The 13,921-nt window shown below is 35.2% G+C and overlaps 1 protein-coding gene across 1 annotated transcript; it reads left to right on the top strand.

Annotated features, from left to right (window-relative positions):
* Window positions 1–9,961: 9,961 nt before the first annotated feature.
* Window positions 9,962–11,401, top strand: LOC145049482 (uncharacterized). The gene is made up of 4 exons (XM_078997879.1): window positions 9,962–10,071; window positions 10,195–10,295; window positions 10,386–10,906; window positions 11,039–11,401. The coding sequence occupies exons 1-4, from the start codon at window positions 9,962–9,964 to the stop codon at window positions 11,399–11,401; spliced, it is 1,095 nt and encodes a 364-aa protein (XP_078854005.1).
* Window positions 11,402–13,921: the final 2,520 nt, after the last annotated feature.

Below are 13,921 nucleotides of genomic sequence, written 5' to 3'. Positions count from 1 at the left end.
CGAAGGTACTTAAGTATATTCTTGACCGTAATCCAATGGGCTCTGCCAGGGTTCCCTTGATATCTACTGACCATGCTCAAAGCAAAGGCTACATCAGGGTGAGTACAAGTCATAGCATACATGATTGAGCCAACTGCAGATGCATAAGGTACTCGGCTCATCTCTGCTATCTCGGCTTCGGTACTCGGACTTTGAGTCTTACTCAACTTGGCATTACTTTGTATCGGTAATTCTCCCTTCTTCGAATTTTCCATACTAAAACGTTTTAGTACTTTATCTAAGTAAGTTTTCTGACTAAGTCCTATTAGTCTCTTACTTCGTTCTCTCACTATACTTATTCCCAAAATATAGGAAGCCTCTCTGAGGTCCTTCATAGCGAAACACTTCCCGAGCCAGGACTTAACCTCCTGTAATGTCGGGACGTCGTTTCCTATGAGTAGTATGTCATCGACATACAAAACGAGGAAGCTAACTATACTCCTACTGGATTTGACATAGATTCATCTTCACTTCGTACAAATCCAAACTCTTTGACTTTCTCATCGAAGCAAAGATTCCATCTGCGAGACGCTTGCTTAAGCCCATAAATGGACTTCTCAAGCTTGCACACTCTATTTGGATGCTTCGTATCGACAAAACCCTCTGGCTGAGCCATGTAAACATCCTCAGCCAACTTCCCATTAAGGAAAGCGGTCTTGACATCCATCTGCCATATCTCATAATCATGAAATGCAGCAATGGCTAGCGTCACCCTAATATACTTTATTTTCGCAACTGGTGAGAAGGTCTCATCATAGTCAACTCCGGGAGTTTGAGTAAAGCCCTTCGCAACTAATCGCGCCTTATATGTGTGTACATTTCCATCCACGTCGGTCTTCTTCTTGAAGATCCATTTGCACCCAACGGTCTAATGTCCGGGCACATTATCAACCAAATTCCAAACTTGGTTGTCATACATGGATTGAATCTCGCTGTCCATTGCCTCTTTCCATTTCACAGACTCCGGGCCTGCCATGGCTTCCTTATAGCTATTAGGTTCATCTAGATTTATTAGTGTACCATTACTAATATACGTGTCCCCTTCGGTAGTAATATGAAAACCATAAAAATGGGGTTGAACTCTAACTCTTTCGGAACGTCTAAGAGGTAAGGACTCGTCAATTGGTTCAACTAGAGTTTCCTCCTCGGGTTGAGTGCCAGCGGTAGAGGTTCCTTCATCACTCGATTCTTGAATCTCTTCAAGCTCGATCTACCTCCCACTGTCTCCTTGGTTTATGAGTTCTCGCTCTCGGAAAACCCCTCTCCTCGCAACGAAGACAACATTGTCATTCGGTCTATAGAAGAGATATCCAAAGGATTTCTGTGGGTAGCCGATTAAAATACATCGCTCACTACGAGGTTCGAGCTTGTCGTGTGTATCTCGTCTTACGAAAGCCTCGCAACCCCAAACCTTGATATGTGCCAACGAGGAAGCTTTCCCTGTCCACATCTCGTGAGGTGTTTTGGAAACCTTCTTTGTAGGGACTCGGTTAAGGATATGGGCGGCAGTCTCTAAGGCATACCCCCAGAATGAGATAGGTAGTGAAGCACGACTCATCATAGAACGAACCATGTCTAACAAGGTTCGATTACGCCTTTCTGCCACACCATTCAACTACGGTGTCCTAGGTGGCGTCAATTGCGAAACGATTCCGCATTCTTTGAGATAGTCGTGGAATTCAAGACTTAGGTACTCTCCTCCTCAATCGGATCGAAGCATCTTGATTTTCCTGCCCAATTGATTCTCCACTTCATGTTTGAATTCTTTGAACTTTTCAAACGTTTCCGACTTGTGCTTGATTAAGTAAATATACCCATATCTACTATAATCATCGGTGAAAGTCACATAGAAGCGGTTTGCATCCGTTGTGGTGGATCTAAAGGGTCCACATACATCGGTATGTATGAGATCCAACAAACCCTCGCCCCTTTCACATGTACCAGTGAAGGGTGACTTGGTCATCTTTCCAAGCAAACAAGACTCACACGTGTCATCTTCCCTAAGGTCGAATGACTCCAACACTCCATCCTTTTGGAGTTGGGCTATGCACTTCTTGTTGACATGTCCAAGACGACAATGCCACAAACATGCTTTATCCATACTATTGGAAGAATCCATGCATAAAACATCATTTCCTAGGTTATCTATAATCATAACAGTTTCATAAATTCCATTACATGGCATTGCTTCAAAATATAAGACACCATTTAGATAAGCATAAATTGAACCATTCTCATTATTAAAATAAAATCTAAATCCTTGTCTAAACAAACCATGAAACGAAATGATGTTTCTTGCCATATCTGGCGAGTAGCAACAATTATTCAAATCTAAACATAATCCATTACTAAGCACTAAAGAATACACTCCAATCTTGGTGATAGGCGACGATCTTCTATTCCCCATGATTAGATTTATTCTTCCACGCTCCACATCCCTATTTCTTCTTAGTCCCTGCAATTCGGAGCAAATATGGTAACCACACCCAGTATCAAGAACCCAAGAAATAGCATGAGACTAATCATTAGATTTAATGGTGTAAATACCTGCGAAAGACGGCTTGATCTTTCCATCCTTGATGGCTTGCAGATATTCTGGGCAGCTTCTCTTCCAATGCCCTATTTTGTGGCAATGGTGGCACTCTGCCTCCTTCGGGTTAGGGTTGGGTTTAGCAGGATCAACCTTGGTGCCACTAGAAGAGGAACCGTCTCGGGACTTTCCCTTGCGGTGGCTCTTTGACGGAGCCTTCCTCTTTTTTCCCCTTCCCTGCCCAATAGCGAAAACAAGAGCAACGGGTGGATTGGGAGTTGGTGCAACAGACTTGTCCTTAAGGTTGCTCTCATCAACCCTTAGGAGCCCTTGGAGCTTGCTTAGACTGACCTCTTCCTTGTTCATGTGGTAGGTCATCCTAAATTGGTTGTAACACGGAGGCAAGGAGTGAAGGACCATGTCGATAGCCAGGTCTTCCCCAAAGTCGACATTCAACTTGCGAAGACGATCGACATACCTTTGCATCTTTTGCAAATGCACGGTTAGAGAATCTCCATGTCCCATTTTAGTAGTGATCATGTTAGTGAAGATCTCGTAACGTTCCTGCCTCACGTTTTGATGGTATCTCTCCAATAAGTCTTGATGCATCTCGTACGGATACATGTCCTCATAGGACTTTTGGAATTCGGCGTTCATTGTGGCTATCATGATGCAATGAACCTTCGTTGCATCACGTTCATGAGTCTCAAAAGCAGTCATTTTAGCCGGAGTAGTGACTTCTGGATTGATCTTCTCGAGTTTCTCGTCAAGGACATACTCCTTGTCCTCGTAGCGAGCAATCATGCGAATGTATCTTATCCATTCGCTAAAGTTCGTCCCATCGAAAGTCACCTTTTGGCAAAGACTCATCAATGTGAACGAGCTAGCAGCAGCGTTATTCGCGTTCAACATCTACAAATAGAAAGGACAAAGATAGATTAGAATTTGAATCCCTAATTATTACCCAATAAGAATAAATTAGGGCTAGGATCCAACAACAATATTTACATATTAGAAAAGGGATGCCGTAATCTAACATGCAAACAATTTGAAGGTAGGTGAATGACGATTCACTAATTCTCCGCCATGAAAACATAACCTTAAGTTCTAAATGTATTGAGAATTCCAAGATTTTGATGGGATTCATTGAACTTTTCAATGACATGTTTAAATCTCGATATGCTCCTCTTGTTTGTGACTGGGATGCCGAGGATCACAAAGTGGGTGTGAATGACCATGCAAATCTACATGGTGCCTTCATTGTTACAATCACCTATTCGATGTGCCGGTAAACCACGCACGCTCCACCGAACTATGATAAACAATGAATCACCCTTCGCCACCTTTGCTTAGAACCAATTAGTGTGCCGGTAAACCACAGACGTTCCACTAACTTCTTAGCAAGGGTGCAAAGTGCAATTTCATGGGTTTGCATCAATTCACTTTTCCTAAAGTAACTAGGACTGAGAATTTTTTAAAAAATAGTTTAGTTACTTTATGTGTTCATCATACTTATTAATGATGAGAGAGAGTTTCCCTATCCTACCCGTTCGGCTAACAACCCTCCACCGATCAAGCAAGCGGTGGGTGTGAGTGTACACCCATTAAGCGCCATTTTATAGGCCGCAACCTTATACCCACCTTATAGACCGGCTTCGTGAATGAGGCCTACTAACGGTAAGACTAGCATTTTAATTACACACACACACACACACATATATATATATATATATATATATATATATATATATATATATATATATATATATATATATTAGTCTTGTAATATTATATTAGTATATGGTTGAATTTTAAACTTTTAAAATTCTAGGGTTTGAAATATAATTTGTCTAAATTAAACTTTTAATCACAAAACATAAATTTCAAAATTGAGGACAAGTTCTAAACTTTTGAAAACATAAGGGATCAAATAACAAATAATTCAAATTAACCATTTAATCTCATAATTATCCATATTTGATTTATTTAAATGTTTCTTGCAAAACAATTTACCAATTCAATTAAAATAATCAATTAATATCACATATTGAAATTATTATTCAATTAATTGGTAAATATCTTGTATTAGGTCAAGGATATACTCTAATATATGTTAAAATTGGATTTATCTTGACCTATAAAGATAAAGGCAAGTTTCCATAAGAAAAACAACAAGAAATCCTGAAACTAGCTCCATCTGACGCTCGAACTCGCCGAGTTGAGGCCTACTCGCCGAGTTCACTATGGAACTCGCCGAGTTCATCAGGCAGATGGACAAAAATCAAATTTTGCAATCAACAAGCAATCAACCAATGCATCAATTCAATAGAAACCAAACAAGGCTCTGATACCACTTATGGGTTTGAGCAATAAGAACTTTCCTATGTGCACATACAAACCCTAATGTTTGGATCTAGGTTTCTCTAATTGAACATGTAATGTATCCAAGACTTTGATTGATAGATCTAAAGTAAACATTCAAATTCATAACATATGAAATCAGATCTAAAGGAATACCTTGAATTGCTTGCTTGAATCTTCTTGACTTTGGAGCTTAGAGTCACCATTGTCACTCCTCTAATGGCTTACAAACACCAACTAGCAGGAGGATGATAAGAGAGAAAGAGAGAGGAGGAAGAGAAAATCGGCTCTAGGGTTTCTTGATTAGCAAGAGTGTCAATTTCCTCCTCCCAAGGGGTCTAGATATACTAATGGCTACTAGGGTTACACCTTAAACCCTAATTGAATAACTTAGGCCCTAAGCAATCCAATAATCCTTATGGACTAGGCCTTGGACGATTTCTAGGCTCTTCCAAACCCTAAAATCATCCACCCTCTTATCCTTAAGGATTCATAGCCTAAAACACAACCATCACACATTTGACAGTTTATGCCCCTTTATTCAATTAATCTCTTTAAGTCACCAAATTAATTCCTAATTAATTTATGACTTATATTAATCAAATAACAATATTATTATTCCTTATATTATACTCATAATATATTAATAATATTTCTTCTCTCATTATAAATCATCCTGTCAAGTTGCTATGGTGAAGGCAACCCAAAAGGACCATGCACAACCGGGTCAAATACTTGCCAAATATAGTTGCACCCTTAGACACTATTCCAACAAAAATTGCACGTTTGGTCCCTAACTTTATGTATGTAAGGGACGAAAAACGCAACAAAATCAAACCACAGGGACGAAAAACGCAACAAAATCTAACTATAGGGACAATCCGAGAGCAATAAAAAAGTTAGGGACCAAACGTGGAATTTTGACCAAACTATATGGACGATTTCAGTAATTTACTCTTCTTTAAAAGAATATGATATATTAAATTCTTCATATTTGAAATTCTTTAAGAATACATCCATTCTTTTAGTTTGATTTTGTTATTTATTTTGCTTGTATTCTTTTTTAAAATATGATATACTACATATTAGAAATTCTTTAAGAATAGCTCCCTTGTTTTGGATTTAGTATGATGATTTGCAGGTTTGTAACACCAAAAATTTTGTTATACAAGTGTTAATTCTTAGAGAATCCAAGCATTCTTAAAGAATGCATAAATAAGACCATATTTAAAACTCTCTGATTGATATTAATTACCAATGTCTTCTGAAGAATTCTTGGAGCACTGAAGAATAAGAATTGACTTATAGGTCTGTTATACAACACATATTTTATACAACCGAAGAATTCTTGAAGAATTCAAGCATTCCTGAAGAATGCTTGAAGAATGAATTGTCTAAAACTGTTTTCATTTCCACTTTCTCTAATAGATAACCATTGGCAGTAAAATCTATCATTTTGACCTTGGATGTCAAAAATCACGAATAGCATGTAACATAAAATTCTAAATACATAACACACACATACAAATATCACATACACCAGCTCAAAAAACGTATTGATGCATCATATACCATTAGTAGTTGCTTCTATTGTTGCCCGAAATTATTCCAAGTGCCTCATCAAATGAAAAAACTTCTCCATGCAGCATGTGAAAATGATGAAAATTAGAAAGGACCATGAAAAGCAATTTGAATAAGCTAGACCTCTTGCTTCGCTCTAGAGACTTGAACGTAATTAGTATTAATAATAAGCATAACAAGAGGAAAAGAAAAATCCGGTCACTTGTATTAAAAAAACAACATGGTCTTCTATTATATTAAACAAATTGTTAGCCTTAAGATCATCCAACATAAAAATCTTTGCCTTGACCTCTAATGCGAAACGCAAGTTAGGACTTTTACAAATTAAAATTGAATTTATGGTCATGTAATATGATATACAAATTGAAAATTTACATAATTCATAAAATCCACAGAAAAAAATAACATTAACGGTAAATGAAATAACACATAATGAACAATAAGAAATCTTTTGATGTTGTACCCCACACCAATTTAAAAACATAATTGCATCTGTAAAACAAAATTGACATATTAAAAAATAAATCAAAAATATCTCAGAAAGACTAACATCAACAAGTAATAAAGTAATGAAATTTATATATTTTTATATTTTTTTGAGAAAATTGCAAATTTAGCCAAATACATTAATTACTTTGTGGAAAATAGCCAAAAAAAACAAAATTTTCATTTTTAGCCACTAAAATCGAAGATGAGTATAATCCATATGCGATTTCGCCATGCCATCTGTGAACGTACAAGTGGCTAAAGCATAGACGTGCTTTAGCCACTTGTACGTTCGCAGTTGGTTTTTTTTTCGCTGTATATATACCCTTTTTTCAGCCTAAAATCGCAGATGAACTATGTCCATATGCGATTTCCTCTCATTTTGTTACACGTTTAGTCCCTGTCTTACCTCAAAATACTATTATTTAAATAGAAAAAAAAATGGTGAGGTAGGTAAGGTAAAGTGAGGGGGTTAGGGATGGAGTGTATTTATTTAAATAAATTAAAAAATCAAGGGAAAATAGTATTTTTAGGTAAGACAGGGACCAAGTGCGTAACAAAAACAAACAGTAAGGGCTTTCCGAGTTAAAAAAATAAGTTAGGGACCAAATACGCAAATTACCCTAAACCATAGGGACCATTCATGTAATTTACTCTTGTTTAAAACATACCTAAGGAACTCGTTCATCATAGCTCTAAGGAAATCGTGAAGAGTGAGTTTCTCCAAGAAAGAGAGTGAAAAATGAAAAAAAAAAAAAAACGTTTTTATACTAGATCCCACGAAATCGCGGATGGACTTCACAAAATCACAGATGAACTTTTCCATCTGCCAACGTACAAGTGCCTAAAACACATTTGTGCTTTAGGCACTTGTACGTTTGCAAATGGAAGGGCAAAATCGTAGTGGGTTTAATCAATCTGCGATTTTAAGGGCTATTTTTGTAATTGGAATTTTTTTTGGCTATTTTCCACAAATTAATTAATGTATTTGGTTAAATTTGTATTTTTTTTTTTAATCTGTAATATTTGATTAGATTTCCATTAATCCAATAATAGAAGCGAGTTGAGATGATGGTGGGTTTACATTCGTTAGATAATGAATTGGAATCAACAAACATTACCATAACAACTCGATAACTTTTAAAGAAGGGTTAGAAACCAAAGAGTTGGTGATTACGCTTGATTGGGCAGGTGATTAGTCCTCATTATGTCTGTGGTCTAGAATGGCGAAGATGTCGGAGCGTGTCAATGATCGAGAATGACGAAGATGTCGATGATTGCAAAGTTGACGAAAGATGGTAGAGCGGCTGACAAGTGCGCCAGTGATCGAAGATGGTCGACCAACGTCAGATGATGAAATCTCTGGTGATAAAGAAGCGGACCAACCACCATTTCAACTTTCCATCTCGATAGAATGGGTTTCTGATTCTAAAGGGGAGGTTGCGATTGAGGACCTTTGCTGCTAGATATGAGGGTTCGACGACTTCTGTTGCTGGAGGGGAGTGTAGATGGAGGAGGAAATATTGGGTTAAAAAAAGGGTTGGATAAATACAGATAGTACAATATATTAGGGAAATTATTAGATTATCATAATTAAATATAATTGAAGTTACTTTTATACCATTTTCAAATGATTGGTTGAAATTTAACCATACATTCACACAATAGTTATGGTTTACATAGAATAGTAGATATCCTTTTTTATATATATATATATATATATATATATATATATATATATATATATATATATATCCAAACATTGTTTTATTAGAATAGTAGACAAATTTTATTTGATATAAAGTTATTATTAATTTCCCTTCATTTCATAGCGATTAAAATTTATTCTTAAATATTAGGTAGAACAGACAAACAAATCAACTTATAATCATGTTGTTTAATAACTGGTTAATGTTAAAAATCTAAAAATATAATTAAAAAGTAAACAAGTAAAAAAGTTATCAAAATATATTTTTTAATGACAAGAAAAAAAATCTTAGTAACCGAACGTGACCCATTTTGCCCTATACAAAATGTTTTTGTTCCACAGCCCACTTTGACATGTTATATATGAAGCCCACAATGCCACCCATCTTTTGCTTTTTATCATCTCATTTCTCAAATTTCTAAATTCTAACTACACAAAGACAATAATGCAAAGTTCCAATTAATCTAGTGAACTTAACCATAATTTAAGAAATATCGAGATTCGAGAGCTAACAGATTTATATAAATAATAAAATAATTTAATTCGTGGTATCAAATCAATCTTTAAGCCCCCAAAGCGATAAAAAATGTAACTTATATTTGCTAGTAATTAAATTCTTGATCATGATGATGTAATTAATGCCCACCATCATCACCACTAATTTTCCGTTAGTGATAGTAGATTAGGATTTTATATTTTCATGCAACTCCCTCACATACAAAATTACTCTTTCACCCCTCAGACCCTCACTATTAAGCTCAAGTATAATAATAAATATATGTATAAAAAGTGGTTGATTTAATCCGTAACACCTACAGTTTATATATATTACAATTCTCAAGTTCGAATCCAGCATAAGTTATCTACAGATGGTTAAATAAAAAGTGGTTGAATCAGTCTTTGAGTTTCTATTGTACACTTATGCGACGACTTATTCTGTCACAAAATGGACTTCTAGAGAAAAATGAGTATTTTTTTTTTCTTATGACACGGAAACTCATCTCCAAACTTTTAATATAGAACGGCGCATGATCTTCACAACAATAATTACATGATTAATTACTTTCACATTAACGTCAAGGAATAAGCATTTAACACCAAATTAACATTAACGAACCACTAATTACTTAATTACAAATGTACAATCACTTTAGGCTTCTCCACTTCCTATATATCCATTCAGAAACAAATAATATCAAAACCCCATAATCCTCCTAAGTGTGTTCTAGCATCTCATGTATAAGTCAAATCTAGTCATGGGAAGTAAAAATCCTTTGGAAATAATAGAGTGGTCAAACCATGAAATCATTCCCAAAGAAGACGAAGTTTTCTCCTTTCAACACCAATTGCCTCCTCTTGATTTTAGGTACGTAATCAAGACTTAATAAATTTTTTTTGTTTTTAATCATGTTTTCATGAACATTTCGTAATGGGATCAGAAATGAAGAACATAGGTTTCAATTCATGTTCAAATTGGATTGATATGTAGGTATCCAGAATCAGGATGTAGTAATTATGATCTTGATCCTACTTATTTGATGGATATCATTTCAAAGAATCCAATCTGTTCTTCCATGGAAATCCTACCAGGTGATTCAAGTTAATTTCTAGTTTGATCATGCATGTAATCCAGACTAGGGTTTTCGTTCTTTCGTGATCTTATATGTTTTACATGTGTAGATCCTACGCTCTATGAAAATGGTTTCTTGGTTGGAAGAGATGATGTTTTAGGGTTTCCAGATCAAGAAATGTCCACCATGAACTCGTTAAGCTTTCCAAATCAAGAAATACCATTGATGAACTCATTAGGTTTTCCAAATCAAGAAATCATAACGAACACATTAGGGTTTTCTCATCAAACTCAAACTCAACCAGCGATCATGGCAGCCATGAACATTGACGATAAAGAGGAGACAAAGATGGTAAGATCTGGGTATGAGAAACCGCAGAAAAAGCTTGATCACAAAGGTGATAATGGCAATGGCAATGGCAATAATGGTGGTTGTGATTCTAATTATCCGTCCAGAATGGCGTTAAGCAGGGAGACGATTTCACAGTTCTTTTACATGCCGATAACACAAGCTGCAAAAGAACTTAATGTCGGATTAACGCTTTTGAAGAAACGGTGTAGGGAATTGGGAATTCGTCGTTGGCCTCATCGCAAACTTATGAGCCTTCAAACTCTAATCAATAATGTTCAGGTAATTAGACTCCAGTTTATTCAAAGATCGGAAGATTATTATCTACAAATGTTTAATCCAATTAAAAGGTGTTAATTAGTAACCATCGATCCTTGTCACTAATCTTGTTCGCCAATTGGATTCTTGAAGCAGGAATTAGAGAAATCATCAGGGAATGGAGTCGAAGAGAAGCTACAAGAAGCTATCATGCGACTGGAGAACGAAAGAAAGAAAATGGAAGAAATCCCGGATTTACAACTTGAAGACAACACGAAAAGATTAAGACAAGCTTGCTTTAAAGCGAATTACAAGAAGAGGAAGACAATTGGGAATAATTCTTCGACATCAATTACTACTTACAGACAGTCGCCATCTTCGTGTTCTAGCACTTGTGTTGATAATGGCGGTTATGAAGCCATAGAAGGTGGTTATGGTGGTGATTTTGCAGAACAAGAAGAGATGAAGTTGCTATTATATACTGGTTGTTTTCCTTCTTCTAGCAACGCCTTGTTATAAAAATGGTTATGTGTTTTCTGGAATCTAGGCCATAATCGACGTAATGTAAGTTTTTTCTCGTATAGTCGGGTCAGACGTTTAACCCAAACCCGACCCAGATATCAGGGATGCAGTGCTTTTGACTTATGTTTATATAAAGTTCTTTTGGTTTGGGTCAAATTTGAGATATATTCTTGAGTAAAGTGCAAATTTGGTCCATTATATATTTTAGAGTTTTGTTCCATATTTTAAGACAAAATTATAATTTGTCAAAAGAGACATGGCTGCAAAACTTCATGATAATTTGTACGTGTTTACAGTTAGATTTTTTATTTTTATTTTTTTTATTTTTTATTTTTTTTTTAAATCATTGTTAATACTTGTGTTTTGATTTTTTCTTTTTTAAATTGGTCTAAAATCACTATTACAACTTTGATTGAATATTTTTATTAATTATTTTCAATATAGTTTTAGCAACAGTTTTTATTAAATAAAATAAATACCCCATTTAACCCTAATCCTAAAACTCATTACCTTTTTCTACCACAATCCTCCTCTTGAAGAGGCATCCACCACCTATACCTTCCGCTCTGCCCTATCTCTAAGGCTATGTTTGGCGGACTAGCTGAAAAGCTAGCTGATGGCTGAAAAGCTATCTGTTAAATAAAAAGCTAGCTGATAGCTGAAAAGCTAGCTGATAAAAAATAACGTTTGGTAAAACTAGCTGAAATATATAAAATTACATAAAAGGACATGTAAAAATACGTGTTTCTATAATTAATTAAAGGGCGTATTTGGAAAATTTTAAAAAAACTCATAAAAAGCTAGTCTAAGTAGCTTTTCAAAAAGCTAGCTTATCAGCTACTTTTTGGCTTACCAAACACGTCAACATGAAAAAGCTCGAAAAATAAGCTAGCTTATCAGCTAGCTGTGGCGCGCCAAACACAGCCTAAATCACCACATTATAGAAAGATACATTGTGTATCTATAGTTGTAAACACTTATCTTATTAAACACCACAATGGAAAGGTACCTCTAATTCACACAAAACCAACCCCTTAAATATATAATGGACCAAAGAATAGATAAGTGACGATACGATGATGGTGGGTTTCCACTCAAAACCAAGAATTTAGGGTTGTGTTTTTAGGGTGACAAGGTTTTGGCGACATAGCAGAGAGACAAAATGAAGAAGCATCGATGGTTGTGGGAATAAGCTTTGTTTATGGATGGTGTGTTAGGCTATGAAGGGTGTGCATCGGAGATGGATGATGTCGTTAGCTTGTTTGACTCTTCTAGATAAGGAGCTTGGTGATGGTCATAATTCAAGATAGAGAGAAAGAAAATGTATAATATACTATCAGGGCTAAGGAATGAAAAATATGAGGAGAATGGTGGTTGTGGCGCATTCTGTGGAAGCATCGTATTGACCATGACCAGAGGGAGAAAGATGAAGAGGATGGTAGACGCGACTCGATCTGTGGCGGTGTCATGTCGTGTCGTGTTCGTATTATATAAAAAATTATCATGTTGTGTTGTGTCAGCTAAAAACACGACACCACTTCTCGATTATAAAAAAATTGATTATTATCACATTTCGGGGTTATCATATTTAGTGAGGGTTTGACTGTAACGATTGTATTCTAAGATTTGAAAAGTTGAAACTAGAAATACAAGTTATTGTCACTCGTAAGATTATTTTGAACACAAAATAATAGTTTAATGGTCAATGGTATAACAAAAGATGAGATTAAATATGAACAAAAGTGATAGTTGGTCATCAGGGCCTGCTCTTAGAATTCAAATGCCCAGAACAAGATGGATAAAAAACGCCCTCCACCTTTTTTTTTTTTTTTTTTTTTTTTTTTTTTTTTTTTTTTTACTGCTGCCGGATGATTGTTTAGACTTCATCTCTACAAGTTTATAAGTAATAAACATAATTTGATTTTTTAAACACTATGGTTTCTGAATTTCAAATTTCTGATAAACAATTATACAATAAACATAATCTCATAATTTAATTTTGTTTCTAATAATCTATTTCACATTGTGAATCATTCAATCAGATTTCAATATGATAATATAACATAATGACAATACAAGATAGTGATAAACAATTAAACATTCATGAATAACATTCAAGAATCTAAAAAATTAAATAGTTAAAAGATACAAAGTTAAACAATTACACAATTACACATACCATGAATCCAAAAAATTGATAATATATTTAATCTATAACTCATTCAATCATTCAACTGATTCAAGTATGCAATCGAATTGACAATTATAATTTACAAATCATAATCCTTAATTCCTTATTCCTCGTTCCTTAATTTCTCATAATCTATTAAATTACGAAGAATCAAGAATGAAGAAGAAGAATCATTGATAAAGTGAATAAGTGATTGATGCTCACCTAGAATAGTAAAATCTGTTGTATCGAAGGAATGCTACTGCTGCAATCGATTTTTTTTTAAGATGTTGCTGGCTTGCTGCAATCGATCGCTGCATGGTGCACTTTTGTCTTTGGTTTGGCGC

Source organism: Lactuca serriola, chromosome 5 (genome assembly GCF_051521515.1).
Source record: "Lactuca serriola cultivar US96UC23 chromosome 5, Lser_US96UC23_V15, whole genome shotgun sequence".
NCBI classification, from domain to species: Eukaryota; Viridiplantae; Streptophyta; class Magnoliopsida; order Asterales; family Asteraceae; genus Lactuca; species Lactuca serriola.
This window is presented reverse-complemented; position numbering and strand designations above follow the sequence as displayed.

Excerpts from the sequence above, each read along its gene's own strand:
- LOC145049482 (XM_078997879.1), top strand. The coding sequence starts at position 9,962 with ATGGGAAGTAAAAATCCTTTGGAAATAATAGAGTGGTCAAACCATGAA. Across the intron at positions 10,296-10,385 it reads TTCCATGGAAATCCTACCAG|ATCCTACGCTCTATGAAAAT; the intron begins GTGATTCAAGTT and ends TTACATGTGTAG. Across the intron at positions 10,907-11,038 it reads CTCTAATCAATAATGTTCAG|GAATTAGAGAAATCATCAGG; the intron begins GTAATTAGACTC and ends TTCTTGAAGCAG.